Here is a 14,993-nt window from a genome sequence, read left to right on the forward strand (position 1 = left end):
AAGGGTTGCTTTAGCTTACTGGATCAAGCTTAAAGGAAGTAGGGGGAAAAATCCAGCTGCACATGTAATTCAAAGCTGCTGGGAATATTCCACTTTCAAGAGGAGAGGGTTTGTGTTAAGCTTAATCGTAGAACTGGATCCCAAAGCAGACACACACAGGAGGTAGAATACAGGTAACCCGGTTTAATAAGAACTTAAGTCACAAGCAGTAGAATAACTGTGGCACAAAACAAAACTCCTTGGGCTCAGAACGGAGAACAGGTGAGGCTGGGCGCGGAAGGACGGAGGCTGGTGTGACAGGTATCTGCGGCGAGGGAAAAAACAAGGTCAAAAACAGGTTTACAGAGTCAGTAGTTTCACTTCGAATCTGCATCGGCCGTGTCGAGTTACCACTTGAAGAAGACGGAACGAACTGGCAAAGAGTAGAGAGCTTGACCAGGCTTAAGTACTGCAGCAGGTGGAGAATGGCTTGATGAGAATGAACTGCAGGTGTGAGAGTGGAGTGAAAGTAGGTCAACCACGCCCAGACTGAAAACACGGACAAGACAGACAACACACACAAGGGAGGGAAAAAAAACAGGGAAAACACAAGGAACTGGCGAATCTTAACAGTTTGGGTGGAAAGGAAATGAATGGGCCAAAAAGAATGGAATTGATGCTCACACAGGGGTGAAGGGAAATGAGGTGGCTGATAACCTAGCAAAAAGGGAAAAGGATATAACAGTCACAATACCTTATGGAAAAGGAGAGGGTAAAACAATAATAAAGGCAATAGGCATTGAAATTTGGCAGAAAAGGTGGTAAGATGATCAAAAAGGAAGAAAATATCACAGCATACAAAAATCAGTCATAACAAAAATCTTTAAAGAAAGGAACAGAAGAGAGGAGATCATCATGATGAGGCTTAGAGTTGGCCATACCGGGCTAAATGACATAATGAATGTAATAGGGTAAAAAAGAATACTGACAAGTGTGAGAGATGTGGTGTAAAAGAAAACGTGGAACATATAATAATACACTGTGTAAAATATGCATCAGAGAGAGAGAGGCTTCAGGGGAAAGTCAGAGCAGCGCAGAAGGAATGGAGTCTGGCTGGAATTTTAGGAACAGAAGGGGAAAGAGAAAAGATCCGAGATGTTAGGAAAGCATCATTCAGCTTTCTGAGAGAGACACAATTGATGGGTAGAATTTAAAGGCGGGGATATGACGCTACACACTCTTGTACAGTAGGTGGCGGTATGCACCTGAACGTTTTTTGCGATCCGCCAGTAAACGAAAGAAGAAGAAGAAGAAGTGTTTTGTTTCCGGGTCTCGAAGGTTCTCTCCGGCAGAGCACAGTTAGCATGTATGGGGGTGCTAGCGTGCTACAGGAGCAGAGTAATCGTAGAAAAGACGTCAGCGTTTAGTTTTCTTTCCCTATGTGACTCTTGGATGTGTGGAAAATGTCCGGGTTTCAGGATCTTAAAGATTTATTCAGACGGCGGCTGCTCGCTGCGGTTATCAGAGACGAGGCAGGACAAACAACAACATCCGGATACGAAGAGGAGCTCCACCGCCAAAGAAAACTGCTGGATGTGATTTTAACACCTGAAATAAAGCTGCGGAGAGCAGGTTGGTTTTCTGCTATTGTTTCAGGGAGCCGAGCCTTTAGCTAACGTTCATAGACGCACAGAGCGTGTTATTAGCCGTAATTCACACATGAAGCGTGGCTTGTTCGTGACGGCTGCGTGGTGCCGTGAAGTAAGTTCACACAGCTGGGCTGATCATGAGTTTTACCTTAATAAAGACCATAAACAATTTGAATATGTTCGCTCTATAAATGTCGTTTAGATTTATTATATACAGGAACGAATGAAGAGGCATCTGTGCTTCTGTAAATAATAATTCTATAATGTATAGAAATATACAGTCATTCTTCACTTTACCTGGCTGTTTGCCACATCCAGGAGTAGTTTCGGGTCTTTGTTGCAAAGGTTTCCGTGGGTCTTACCAGAAAACGATCTTGTTTACATTAAAAACGGGACCTTAATTAACATATGAACATATACAACATATACAAAACAACAGTATGAGACAGAGAGCGAGCGAGGGAGAGATCGCACCCGAATTACGTTCATAACATGTTATTTATCATTCTTTTTTACTAACTTATGGCCTGCAGGAGACTTATGACTACGATTTTATTTCAAAGAATGTTCAGCAAGAACTGAAATAAGGAGCCTGTGAGTGACTTTATCTATCAAATAACTTCCAGGAAAAGTTACAAATAAAGTTTAAAAAAAACTGCACTTTACAATACGCATATTTCATGGAAAGCCACTTAGATTTATTTTCTATTTACAACAGGTGCTCATGTGGTCACTGCACTTAGCTCTGAAGGAGGTGGCAAAGGTAACAGCTCACCAAGAGCCATAAAACAACATATCTTTGACCTTGTATTGCGACCTGACACGACTGCAAAGTCTATGAACACACAACATTACACTGCATTATAAGCCCGTGTGTATTGAATACAGCAGGCAAGTCATTTACACACATGTATTTACACATTCATCTGTGGAAGACACCACCACAAAAATGATGCCTTTCATTCCATGCAGGTGATGCATAGGTGTGAGCGGATTGGGGGTGCAGCCTGTGTGACTGCTCACCCAGGTTTCGAACCAGTGGCCCTCAACCCCTATGTGCTGCAGGCTGTGTATGGGACATACAGGCAGCTCTACGGGGAGATGCAGGAACCAGAGCGCAATAGGTCAGTTTTAGGAAATCAAAGTCCGTTTAAACAGGGAATAGTATTTAGATTTGTATTCATAATATGTAGTTCACAGTTCTCTCACAGTGAGCACAACTCTGCCTCACATGCAGGAGTGTCCCAAGAACTGTTTTGGAGCTATCACAGCTCCGGGTGCAAATCGGACATGTTCTGAACAGCTCCATTATATTCTCTTCATAGACAATGTACTTGGTCATTGTATGAGTTGGTAATTCATTTGAGATACTATGAAGAAGAGAAAAATGGAAAGACGGATAACATTGTTTTAATTATACATTATTAGAGTGAATATTTTAACTTTAGCTTTTAACAAACAGTTGAGTAAATGAACCAGACATGAGCCAAAAGTAGAAGGTTTATCCTCCTATCCTGTTAAAATTTTTCTGTTGGGTTATTTTGAAAATGAAAATGTAAAATCTATTGTATTAACTGTTGCAATTCAATCATATTATATCTCAGTAGTATTTGAAGGGTAACAACTGTGTTATGTAATATTTATTGCCCTTACTGTTGATGGACTCGATTCAATATAAATGTCTATAAAGTCAACTTTATTGGATGCAAACACCAGGAAACTATCCTCAGTAGTCTCGAGAACATGCAAAACTGCATGTTATCAAGTCTATGAACTGTAATTTTACACTATTGATACAGCACAGTCCTATATAATAGCATATAATGATGCAACAACAGTAACATCATTTCTAAATAAAAAACTCATAACAGTGGCTGAAACTGTAAACCATAGCAGAAACAGCAGTAGTATTGTGAACAAAATCCTTTACCTTGTAATGGTGGTGTTGGTGCCATCTAGCTGATAGCTTGAGTCATCAGCTGACACCTCACACCTTGGTCTTTTGACTGGGGTGGAGCTTGCCCTTGGAACCTCAGGGATTGCCAGAGCCTCAGGAACAGCCATGAGAGTGTCCGTGTCACACGACACACTCCTGTTAGTGAGTTTGGGCCTGAGTAGCTGTGCACAGAGAGAGGACTTTACATCTAACTTTATGTCCAATGAGCAGCAGCTAGCAACACAAAGTAAAATGTGGTCGCACCAGCTGAAGTTCTATTAAATGTAGGCTTATTGCAACCAATCAACTGGCTAAGGTCCAAAACTGTCACATCTACAAAAATCTGATCAATTGAAAAGGACGTGCAGTCTTGACAGTTTGATCAATATTATCAATATTGTTACATTTAATACACATCGGTTCGATAAATCTGATAAGATCATTATGATTTTAATGACATAGTTTAAATGAGAGAAATGTGGAGAAGCATATCATATGCAATGCTGCCCATTATGGCTCACCTTTGCTTCTCCTGTTAGGCTTCATGTTCACCTGTCCAGAAGCATGTTTGGTGCTGACTGGTTCCGTCTGGCACCCGATCTCTCTGCTCAGTTTAGGCTGCAACAGAACATAACGCTATTTCACTATGATAGTTTATCTCAACTACTATTTCGTCTTGTTTGTAGCTGTTAAACGTTCAATCGTAGTAGTCAAAAATGACATTCTAACCAACCACTTCACATAAACAGAGATACACAGCGCTGAATAATGGTATAGGCTAATGTTACCAACCAAGAATATTAGCAATTCTTCTGAAAGAATTATTGCAATATTCATCACTTTATCAGCCTATCGACAGACCTTATTGGACAGCTAGATAACGTTAGGCAACGGAAAAAGGGGCACTTATAGACACCGCTGTAACGTGACATCACAGCAGCGTTAGCTATCAGTTATGGTAACGTTAGCCTAACTTTGCCAACATAACACGAAGTAACACTGCCGATCCACTCCGGCCGCTATCTAACAAATACTAACACTAATACAAACACTAACACTAACTAAAGCTAACTAGCTAAGTTCCCTAAAAAAAAAACTACTACGAGCTAAAGTAACCTACAGCTGAAGTTACGAGCTAGCTAAAATTGGAAAAATCTAACAACCTAAGTAACTACTGCCTAAACCGCTAACTAACTTACTTAATACTATAAACTCACAATTCTAAAATTAACACTAAAATAAGCTATGCTAACAGTACAAACTCTTTCTGTTACAATCAATCCGCGCAATTCTCTCTATCCACTTTACACCCCACAGTTTGCTGAATTGGGTGACGGATGTTTTATATGGTTTGGTGACGAAACCAGCGACCACATACGTCACAAGCGGCTATGATCAGCCAATAAAATAATTCAATTGCAGTAGCCGGGTTTCAACCTGTAGAGGGCAGTCACTTTGTATAACTCTAACACAATTTGCAGAATTCAAACACTTTGCACTCAAATGTCAAGATATGAACCTGAATTGATCGACAACACTACTAAATACCCATGTACATAGGTTTTCAGCTGAAAAAAGTGGTATGGGGGTTTAGTTACTCTTGGGGGTTTAGTTACTCCAGCGATACACAAAATAAAAGCATTGTGTACAAACAATGGGAGTCAGAATTCTAGATAGGGCTTTTACTTTGAAAAAGCATACAGGAAGTGTTGACCTACTTTACTCTCCATGTCTGTGACTTTAACTACAGGAAGAAAATTAATCAAAGACTGTTTAGTGGCTGTGGTGTAATGATTATGATATGTCTGATGGCGCTTCATAGTATTTGTGAAAATCAATGGGAAAGTAAGTATAATTTTTATACAGATTCGATGGACTTGTACATAACTAGGGACTTTCTACTACACTACATAGCCAACTTTATGGTAATTAGTTAAAAATGAGCAAAACCTTAAATAGAACGTTGTGGTTGGTGGTAAATACACAAACAGCATAGAGCCCAAAATCTTCAATAATCCTACACACTCACAGCGAGACTTTAATGGAGGAGAAACACAAACATGACATTCCTGAATTTCCAAGAAAGGGTTTTATTTATACATTTTTTTTTAAGATTATTTTTCTGGCTTTTTGCCTTTGTTAGATAGGACAAGTGAAGAGAGACAGGAAATGAAGAAACGTTGTTAGAGTTTATTTTTATCAATTTACAAAATGATCAGTGAGCGAACAAAAGAAAAATTTAAATCAAATCAATATTTGGTGTTACCACGCTTTGCTTTCAAACCAGCATCAATTCTTATAGGAACACTTGCACACAGTCAGGGATTTTGTAGGATTATAGTCAGGTGTATGATCAACCAGTTATACCAAACAGGTGCTAATGATCATCAGTGTCACATGTAAGTTGAAACACAGTCATTAAGTGAAACAGAAACAGCTTAAAACTGGGTGAGGAACAGCCAAACTCTGCTACCAAGGTGAGGTTGTGGAAGACAGTTTCATGTCACAGGTCAGACACCATGGCAAGACTGAGCACAGCAACAAGACACAAGGTAGTTATACTGCATCAGCAAGGTCTCTCCCAGACAAAGATTTCAAAGCACACTGGGGTTTCAAGATGTGCTGTTCAAGCTCTTCTGAAGAAGCACAAAGAAACGGGCGACGTTGAGGATCGTAGACGCAGTGGTCGGCCAAGGTAACTTAGTGCATCAGATGAAAAACACATTGAGCTTATTTCCCTTTGTAATCAGAAGATGTCCAGCAGTGCCATCAGCACAGAACTGGCAGAAACCAGTGGGACCCAGGTACACCCATCTACTGTCCGGAGAAGTCTGGCCAGAGGTGGTCTTTATGGAAGAGTTGCAGCCAAAAAGCCTCCGACATGGAAACAAGGCCAAGCGACTCAACTATGCACAAAAACATAGGAACATAGGTGCAGAAAAATGGCAGCAGGCGCTCTGGACTGATTCCTTGCATGTTTGGGGCTGCATTTCTGCAAATGGAGTTGGACATTTGGTCAGGATTAATGTCGCCTCAATGCTGAGAAATACAGGCAGATACTTATCCTTCATGCAATACCATCAGGGAGGCGCATGATTGGCCCCAGATTTATTCTGCAGCAGGACAACGACCCTGAACATTCAGCCAATGTCATTAAGAACTATATTCAGCGTGAAGAAGAACAAGAAGTCCTGGAAGTGATGGTATGGCCCCCACAGAGCCCTGATCTCAAAATCATGGAGTCTGTCTGGGATTACATGAAGAGACAGAAGGATCTGAGGAAGCCTACATCCACAGAAGATCTGTGGTTAGTTCTCCAAGATGTTTGGAACAACCTACCAGCCGAGTTCCTTCAGAAACTGTGTGCAAGTGTACCGAGAAGAATTGATGCTGTTTAGAAGGCAAAGGGTGGTCACACCAAATACTGATTAGATTTAGATTTCTCTTCTGTTCATTCACTGCATTTTGTTAACTGATGAAAATAAACTATTAACACTTTGATTTTTGAAAACATTCTTAGTTTACAACTGTACAACTTTTGCACAGTACCGTATGTAAATGGGTGTTATCCGCTGCCAACCCTGCAAAGAGATAAGTGACCCAGCAACAAGCAGGAGGTTCATATTCTCATTTGGCCAATTTATGAGATTATCCTACGTACAGCTGACAACAGTCACCAGCTATAAAGACAAGATTTCTATTTTTCTTCAACGATCCTAAAGATTTTTAGATTTACTTAAACATTTCGTAGTGGTGTTGTTTAAAATCTGTTTTATTTGTGTTCACTGTGTCCTGCAGACGTCCAGCAGCTGTTGGTGAGTAAAGAAGAGCTTCAACCTGAGCAGCAGGAGTGGAGCCCCAGTCTGGACCAGGAGGACACTGAGCCCCCCCACATTAAAGAGGAACAGGAGGAACTCTGGATCAGTCAAGAGGAAGAGCAGCTTCAAGGACTGGAGGAGGCTGATACCACCAAGTTCCACTTTACTATTGTTACTGTGAAGAGTGAAGATGATGAAGAGAAACCTCAGTCCTCACAGCTTCATCAGAGACAAACTGAACAGATGGAAACAGGAGCTGATGGAGAGGACTGTGGAGGAGCAGAACCAGCCAGGAACTCGGATCCAGAGAGACATTTACAACCAGAGACTGAGGTCAAGACTGAAGACTCTTCTGAACCTGAGACTGAAGACAGTGATGATGATTGGAAGGAGACCAGAGAACATCAGTCAGGTTTAAACTCTGTGAACTTTAAAGATAAGAGACCAAAGAATAAAAAGAAATCACATAGCTGCTCTGAGTGTGGTAAAACATTCGAAAAGAAAGGGAAACTGACCAGACACACGAGAATTCACACGGGAGAGAAACCCTTCAGCTGCACTGACTGCGGTAAAAGGTTTAACTGTAAACAAAATCTGAACACACATATGTCAGTTCACACAGGAGAGAAACCCTTCAGCTGTTCTGAGTGTGGTAAAAGATTTAAGCAAAAAGGAAATCTGACCACACACATGAGAATTCACACAGGAGAGAAACCCTTCAGCTGCTCTGAGTGTGGTAAAAGATTTAATCTAAAAGGAAATCTGACCACACACATGAGTGTTCATATGGGAGAGAAACCCTTCAGCTGCTCTGAGTGTGGTAAAAGATTTAATCTAAAAGGAAATCTGACCACACACATGAGTGTTCACATGGGAGTGAAACCCTTTAGCTGCTTTGAATGTGGTAAACGTTTTTACTGTAAACAAAGTCTGAACACACATAAGTCAGTTCACACGGGAGAGAAACCGTTCAGCTGCTCTGAGTGCGGTAAAAGATTTAACCAAAAAGGAAATCTGACCACACACATGAGTATTCATATGGGAGTGAAACCGTTCAGCTGCTCTGAGTGTGGTAAAAGATTTAACCAAAAAGGAAATCTGACCACACACATGAGTGTTCATATGGGAGTGAAACCCTGAATAAACAAACAGATTAAAAAACCACATGTGTGTTGGCGTTCAGGCTTCAGAGCTTCATCAAAACCAAACTGGGATGAAAAGAGAGGCAGAAACAGGAGCTGATGGAGAGGACTGTGGAGGAGCAGAACCAGCCAGGAACTCAGATCCAGAGAGACATTTACAACCAGAGACTGAGGTCAAGACTGAAGACTCTTCTGAACCTGAGACTGAAGACAGTGATGATGATTCGACGGATACCAGAGAACATCAGTCAGGTTTAAACTCTGAGAAATGTTGAAGATTCTGTCAGTGATATGAGATTCAACACTTGTGAGAAACCCCTCAGCTGCTCAGAGTGGTCATACATTCAGCATGAGTTACTCACACAGGAGAGAAACAATTAAGTGATGTTTGCAGTAAAACATTTAAATACAAAGGGCCGAGTTTGTGACAAAAGTTTAGTTTGGTTTACAGTGTTAAAATATCTTGAAATCTTATTTTTCCTTCCCGATAGGATAATCTTTTTAAATCCCCAGTTGGGGGGAATTTATCTGTTACACCAACTCAAAAAAACAGGGGATGGGAAAGGTTAAAGAGTGATAATTATAGTGAGAAAATAACAACAATGAAAATATTTTCTTTATGGAAGACTTGCAGCCAAAAAGCCATACCTCCGACATGGAAACAAGGCCAAGCGACTCAACTATGCACAGAAACATAGGAACTGGGGTGCAGAAAAATGGCAGCAGGCGCTCTGGACTGATGAGTCCAAATGTGAAATATATATATTTGGCTGTAGCAGAAGGCAGTTTGTTTGCTGAAGGGCTGGAGAGCACTACAATAATGAGTGTCTGCAGGCAGCAGTGAAGCATGGTGGAGGTTCCTTGCAAGTTTGGGATTAATGTCGCCTCAATGCTGAGAAATACAGGCAGATACTTATCCGTCATGCAATACCATCAGGGAGGCGCATGATTGGCCCCAAGTTTATTCTGCAGCAGGACAACGACCCCGAACATACAGCCAATGTCATTAAGAACTATATTCAGCGTGAAGAAGAACAAGAAGTCCTGGAAGTGATGGTATGGCCCCCACAGAGCCCTGATCTCAACATCATGGAGTCTGTCTGGGATTACATGAAGAGACAGAAGGATCTGAGGAAGCCTACATCCACAGAAGATCTGTGGTTAGTTCTCCAAGATGTTTGGAACAACCTACCAGCCGAGTTCCTTCAGAAACTGTGTGCAAGTGTACCGAGAAGAATTGATGCTGTTTTGAAAGGCAAAGGGTGGTCACACCAAATACTGATTAGATTTAGATTTCTCTTCTGTTCATTCACTGCATTTTGTTAACTGATGAAAATAAACTATTAACACTTTGATTTTTGAAAGCATTCTTAGTTTATACAGTACTGTATATACTCTGCAAAAGTTTTAGGCAGGTGTGAAAAAATGCTGTAAACTTCTGTAAATTTGGACTCATCAGTCCAGAGCACCTGCTGCTATTTTTCTGCACCTATGTTCCTATGTTTTCGTGCATAGTTGAGTCTCTTGGCCTTGTTTCCATGTCGGAGGCTTTTTGGTTTTTTTCTTCTGATTTCGAAGGGAAATAAGCTCAATGTGTTTTTCATCTGCTGCACTAAGTTACCTTGGCCGACCACTGCGTCTACGATCCTCAACGTCGCCCGTTTCTTTGTGCTTCTTCAAAAGAGCTTGAACAGCACATCTTGAAACCCCAGTGTGCTTTGAAATCTTTGTCTGGGAGAGACCTTGCTGATGCAGTATAACTACCTTGTGTCTTGTTGCTGTGCTCAGTCTTGCCATGGTGTCTGACCTGTGACATGAAACTGTCTTCCACAACCTCACCTTGGTAGCAGAGTTTGTCTGTTCCTCACCCAGTTTTAAGCTGTTTCTGTTTCACTTAATGACTGTGTTTCAACCTACATGTGACACTGATGATGATTAGCACCTGTTTGGTATAACTGGTTGATCATACACCTGACTATAATCCTATAAAATCCCTGACTGTGTGCTCCTGTAAGTGTTCCTGTAACAATTGATGCTGGTTTGAAAGCAAAGCGTGGTAACACCAAATATTGATTTGATTTAGATGTTTCTTTCGTTCGCTCACTGATCATTTTGTAAAGTGATACAAATAAAGTATTGTTTATATTTTTGAAAGCATTCTTAGTTTACAGCATTATTTTCACTCGCCTAAAACTTTTGCACTGTACTGTATATATACACATACATACATGCATACATACTTATACTTTCATCACTTACGGAGGTGTGTTGATTGGGCTAGTAAGAAGGCACATAAAATTGTAGTTTATTTTGATACACACATGGTTAATATGATTTCGCTATTTTTTAAATATTTGAGATGAATATTGTTTAGTATGAAAATACAGTCATATATACATACATATGCATATATATTAGGGCTGTCAAAGTTAAGGTGTTAGTAACGCACATTCCTTTTAACGCCACTATTTATTTTGACGTGCAAATAACGCATGTTCTATCAATGGTTCCCACGCGTCCTGGAAAACCTGAAAATTTAGAGATTAGTTTTCCAGTCCTGGAAACACCTGGAAATTGAGTAAAATGACCGAATATCCTGGAAATAATTTATGTTGTCCTGGAAAATGTTAACTTAATTTGGCTCCTCCCTCAGATCGCCTACATAAACCTAGGTGCTTACATTTGTTTGAAACTTGACTGTTGGTAGGATAAGCTGTGCAGTATGACAGGTTTGCTCTCTCCTGGCACGCAATGTCTCCTCCTAGAAGTGGCTGTATTTCTTAACCCAGTTTCTGTTCTGAGTTTTGAAACTGAACAGTTTCATCTCTCCTGTATTAGCCTCTCTGCACTGGCTTCCTGTAAAATCTAGAATAGAATTTAAAATCCTTCTTCTTACTTACAAAGCTCTTAATGGTCAGGCACCATCATATCTTAAAGAGCTCATAGTGCCATATTACCCCTCTAGAACATTGCGCTCCCAGGATGCAGGCCTGCTTGTGGTACCTAAAGTCTCTAAGAGTAGTGTTGGAGGTAGAGCCTTCAATTACCAGGCCCCCCTCCTCTGGAACAATCTACCTGTCAAGGTCCGGGAGGCAGACACCCTCTCTTCTTTTAAGAGTAGACTTAAAACTTTCCTCTTTGATAAAGCTTATAGCTAGGGCTGGCTCAGGCTTGGACTAGCCCATAGTTATGCTGCTATAGGTTTAGACTGCCGAGGGGATCTGACACACCAAGCTTCTCTCTCTCTCTCTCTCTCTCTCTCTCTCTCTCTCTCTCTCTGTTTCTCTGTCTCTCTCCCTCTCTCCCTCTCTGCCTCTCTCTCTCTCTCTGTCTCTCTCTCTCTCTCTCTCTCTCCCTCTCTCCCACTCTCTCTCTCTCTCTCTCTCTGTCATATTAATGCAGCTCATTAACTCTGTATCTTCTGGTCCCATTAACATTACTAACCACATATCTTCCCGGGAGTTCTTGTGCTCCCTTGTCCTGAAGGTTCCTGGGGATCGTTGCTGCAGACCACCTGCTGCTGTGGACCTGCTCGACTGCAACAACTACTAACATCAGCCTTCCCCATAGTATCATTATTGTTGCTGCTAATGCTAATAGTAGACCTGTTGACATCAACTGTTACAATTACGATTACCTCAGCCTTTATCATTACTCACTGCCACTGTCTGTACAGCACTTTGGTCAGCTCACGTTGTTTTAAATGTGCTATAGAAATTTGACTTGACAATGAAGTAAAACGTTTCACTGTTTCGGTTCCATCCTGTACATTTTGTACTATGTTAAAGAAGAGGCCAGAAGCCTTAACGTGATTTTTGACTCTAGTCTCTCTGCAGTCTTGTTTCCATCAGCTCAGACTGATCTCTAAGGTTAGACCCATTCTCTCTTTCTCACACTTAGAAAGAGTTTGCTTACCGATGCGCACATTGTCAAGAAAATTGTCAGAAGATGATCAGCCGGCTCGTTTATTTGCACGATACAGTATACTGCTTATAGGATGGTCTCCTACTAGGAAGGTGAAAGGCATGTGCTTCGTGGAAATTATAATAGCGTTATTTTTTTCCCCACCCATTTCTGCTAAATAAAGCGCACACGCACACTACAGCCAAAAGAAGAAGAACACACATTACAACACTATAACACACACTACAAGATCTTGGCGCATTGCTATCTTGAGGACGCAGAAGGCGACTGCACCTTTGACCAACAAAAACTGGTCTAAAGTCTAAAGTCTATGGCGCAGCCTGTCTCTGCTATTGAGAGGGCGCATTATGGGCATGGGGACCCACGGGGACGCACAGCAGCGCTTCTACTCATAAGGAAAAAGCAGTTTATTTGCAAATACTGTTGCTGTTTAAGGGACAGACTGGAAGCTTTGGTTTCCCTTCTCCTTCAATTATGTTACTGCTTTCTAGTTGTTACTGATCTGCTGAGAAGTGCAGGAAGACCTGGACAAGCTCACCACTGCCTCCACACACATCTGCTTCTCCTCAGGGGGGCCAAAAACTACTGAGACTGACACCAAGCTTTCCATCATGCACGCTCATTCTGACGCAAGCTCTATCTAATGCACGCCAAAACAGACACACACTCATACACACACACACACACGGAACTAAGAGGTACATACATCACCAAACTCAAACATAACTCCCTGTGGCACCGACAATCGTGCCCACAGATATTAAAACACTGTCTAGTGCCAATTACGCACGCAGGAGACAACAAAGCCATGTGATCCAGCAGCAACAATAAGTAAATAAACATTTGAAGCCGACCTTTCTTTGATGGTCAGCACACAGAACTTTAATAAACATAATATCCTGTCTGTCTGGAGACTCAAATAATTAATGCTGTGCCTCGGGAGTAACCGTACACAGGTCTCTCTTCATTTTTGTTTCTGTTGGGCTGTGGGATCGCTTCAGTGGCTTTAACATCAATCCGTACTTCAACATGTATCATACAGTGACCTGTGTTTTATCTGTGTGTTCAAGGACACAGTGAGAAGAAATAAGTTGAATATGCTGGACGGGGTCCGGTTTATATAAGAAGAATGATGGAAATCTGCCGTGTAAATAACAACACGCTTGCTTGCAGGTGCACCGGGCTCAAAGGGAATGACAGCTGACACTCTGAACTTAAGCCAACCTCTTTGTGTCTTGCGCCTCAGTTTCCGCTCCGATTGTGCGCCATGTAACGAGCAAAAATGCGTCAGACACGCCCTAAGTCACTAAGCTCCATGCGCTTTAGACTGTGTGCATTCCGCCGTCTATATACAAGATCTATGATGAATACAAGATCTGCTTGCACTGAGGCTCTATACTTGACGACAACGTAGTGAGCTTAGGACGGATGGTATGCTTATCGAGCTTGATGGTCTCATAAGGTGTGTCTGTGTGTGCTTATGTATGTTTGTTTCTGTGACTGCTGAAGTTAGCAACTGGTAGCATTTTCAAGCTAGTATATTATATTAGCCTTTACTTACAAACATAATTAAAGATTAGGAAATGTGATTCAATTTTATTTTTTTCATCTAACTAGGATAGAATGTTACAAAAATAGCAACCTATAATGAAAAAAAGTTACTTTCTTGAGGGGACAGTAACCACGACAACGGCAAGTAAATGGGGCTCTCTGTATTTTGACTTGAGTTGAGTAAATTTAATTTAAGCGAATCAACTTCAGTTTATTGAGTTAATTTTCATGTGATATACTGTATATAAAATTATTTTTAAGTCATGTGTACTTATTTTATTTTAGGATGTATGTTTTATATTATCTATTGTCTAATTGGTCCTGGGTGTGTTCACACCTGTCCATTTGTGATGTGATCACGAAAACCACATGTTAATACCAGGTCTAAACACCCGCATTGTGTCAGATATGGCAAAAAATCACACATGATTATATTCAACTTCGTATTATATATTCAGTATTGTAGCAGCTACAGTTTCACATTGATATGCGTATGATTTTTTTCCTTTTTACATGTTTAATGTGTTTAATATATATTTTCATATGAGTTAATTTTTTGTTCGCCACCTGAGATCTAAGAGTTTCATTGCCAAAGACTGCTTTATTGTTACACTGCAGCGATCAGCAACACACAGTCACAAGGAATCTGAATGTGACTGATAGAGGGTATAGCTTTAGCAGTGTACTTCTATGATGGACAAATCATGCAGTTTCGTAAGTTCAGATGTTTCCTGCCCATGCATCTGGTTGTTGAGAAAAACAGCACCTTTCTGCTACAGAAAGACTTCTTCTTTTGAGTATTTCATTACCATCCATTAAGTATTTAAGAACTTTCACATAAGATCATAAATTAAACACACAATACACACAATAAAAACACATTGTTATATTAACACAATACATGAGTATATTGTATTCCATTACAACTGTTAATGTGGTTTGGCAAGTAAGAATTTTTTTCTAAAACCAACTTTCCATCTGTACTTCGATCTTA

At 40.8% G+C, this 14,993-nt stretch overlaps 1 protein-coding gene across 1 annotated transcript; it reads left to right on the forward strand.

Moving 5' to 3' along the window:
- The first annotated feature begins 1,343 nt into the window (after nucleotides 1-1,343).
- Nucleotides 1,344-10,627, forward strand: LOC138611421 (zinc finger protein 665-like). The gene is given in 3 exon segments (XM_069684521.1): nucleotides 1,344-1,611; nucleotides 7,351-8,412; nucleotides 8,573-10,627. Coding segments are annotated over 3 exon segments (1,557 nt in total). The 3' UTR covers nucleotides 8,800-10,627.
- Nucleotides 10,628-14,993: the final 4,366 nt, after the last annotated feature.

The sequence above is a fragment of the Semicossyphus pulcher genome, unplaced genomic scaffold (assembly GCF_022749685.1).
Source record: "Semicossyphus pulcher isolate SPU_LCO1_2020_fin unplaced genomic scaffold, fSemPul1.0.p SCAF_11, whole genome shotgun sequence".
Classification (NCBI taxonomy): domain Eukaryota; kingdom Metazoa; phylum Chordata; class Actinopteri; order Labriformes; family Labridae; genus Semicossyphus; species Semicossyphus pulcher.